The sequence below is a fragment of the Geospiza fortis genome, unplaced genomic scaffold (genome assembly GCF_000277835.1).
Source record: "Geospiza fortis unplaced genomic scaffold, GeoFor_1.0 scaffold361, whole genome shotgun sequence".
NCBI classification, from domain to species: Eukaryota; Metazoa; Chordata; class Aves; order Passeriformes; family Thraupidae; genus Geospiza; species Geospiza fortis.
In genome coordinates, this window is record NW_005054356.1 from 4,141,910 (window position 1) to 4,143,732 (window position 1,823).

The 1,823-nt window shown below is 62.6% G+C and overlaps 1 protein-coding gene across 1 annotated transcript in view; it reads left to right on the forward strand.

Moving 5' to 3' along the window:
• The window catches only part of LOC106631880 (opsin-5-like), a 4,983-nt gene that overhangs the window by 2,984 nt on the left and 176 nt on the right, over positions 1 to 1,823 (forward strand). Inside the window, exons 4-5 of the mRNA XM_014308072.1 lie at positions 183 to 520; positions 1,528 to 1,801. Of these exons, the coding sequence (XP_014163547.1) occupies positions 183 to 520; positions 1,528 to 1,801 (612 nt within the window). The remainder of the gene's footprint in view (positions 1 to 182; positions 521 to 1,527; positions 1,802 to 1,823) is intronic.

Sequence of the window (1,823 nt, forward strand, 5' to 3'; positions counted from 1 at the left end):
GAGGAGCGCTGGCTGTGCCCAGACATGGCGCAGTGAGCACAGGAGCTTCTAGCAGCGCTTGGCAGGCTGGAGGGGCCGCATGCCTGGCCCTGTGCCGGACCCCAGCGGCTCCCTGGCTCCTGTGGGCAGTGTGTGCCTCGGGGGCAGCTCCCTGGCCCACGGGACCCCTCCTCACACTGCAGGGAGCAGGTTCTCTCACACAGATGCCATGGGGCTGCTGCTGGCCGTGTGGGCCTACGCCCTGGCCTTCGCCGCCGCGCCCCTGGCCCGCTGGGGCAGCTACGGCCCCGAGCCCTACGGGACAGCCTGCTGCATCACCTGGGAGCCCTCCAGCAGGGAGGCCACGCTCTACATCCTCGCCCTCCTCATCTGCTGCTACCTGCTGCCCTGCCTGCTCATCCTGGCGTCCTACGCGCTGATCCTGTGGACGGTGTGGGCGTCACGGAGAGCCCTGAGGCGGCACACGTCCCCCCGGCGCGGGCACCGCAGCCTGCGCGGCCTGCACGGGCTGCTCCTCAGGGTATGGGGAAACGGGGAAACAGGGCTGCTCCTCAGGATATGGGGAAATGGGGAAACGAGGCTGATCCTCAGGGTATGGGGAAACGGGGAAACGGGGCTGTTCCTCAGGATATGGGGAAACGGGGAAATGGGGCTGCTCCTCAGGGTATGGGGAAACGGGGAAACAGGGCTGCTCCTCAGGATATGGGGAAACGGGGAAACGAGGCTGCTCCTCAGGGTACGGGAACGGGAAACCGGGCTGCTCCTCAGGGTACCGGGGTTCGGGGGCTGTGGGGTCACAGGGTGCCCTGCCCAGCCCACTGCCCATGGGCAGGTGAACAGCAGGGCCCCTCCTGCCCGGTGTCTGCAGTTCCTGATGAATTCTCCAGGTGTCTGTGTCAGTGTGGGTAACAACAAATTGCTCCTCATTTAAAGTCATCAGGTGGAGGAGTTTTCATTTTAAATTACATTGGAAAAGATCATAAAGGAGCTTGCATGAGTCATTGTTCCCCAGACTACAAGCTAATACTATAATTTACCAAGAATATGTAAAAAACCCCAAATAACCTTTTAAAAACACAGCATGAAAGAAAACAACTTGCAAGCCTGGCTTCAAAGGAAACAGCCACATCCATTCAGGAGAGGGGGACTGAGCACAGCCCATTTCCAGGCCCCCCAAGCCACACAGGTTGCTGGAGGGGTTTGCAGCGCTGCCAAAAGCTGAGCTGGTCCCACCAGGTCACTGTGTCCTTTGTACCCATCTGCCACAGCAGGCTGAGGCTGTTCTGAGTTCCCCAGGTGGGGCAGGGGGTGAGTGGCCTGAAGCCCAGGTCTGTGCATGGGCTGTGCTGAGTTGCTGCCCTGCTCTCTGACATTCCAGTCCAGGCCCAGAAGGCTGAGCACCTTTCCCTGGGGATGTGAGGGCTGCTCAGGGTCCTGCTGCATGTGGCTGACTTTGGGGGGTGTCAGTGTCCCCTGAATGCTGCAGGAGGCTCACAGTGTCCCCATCTGCCTCTGCTCCTTCTCCAGCTGAGCATCGCCGTGTGCCTGGGCTTCCTGGCTGCCTGGACTCCCTACGCCGTGCTGGCGCTGTGGGCCCTGCTCGGGGACACCAGCCAGGTGCCAGCGCTGGCCTTCGTGCTCTCGGCCGTCTTTGCCAAGTCCTCGACGCTCTACAACCCGCTGGTGTGCCTGCTGCTCAAGCCCAACTTCCACAGGTTCCTCTCCAGGGACAGGGTTGCTCTCCTGCAGGCGCTGCGCACACTCCTGTGCTGCGGCTGCCGGGGCGCCGCGCTCCGGCCCGGCCCGGCCCGGGGCTGCAGGAG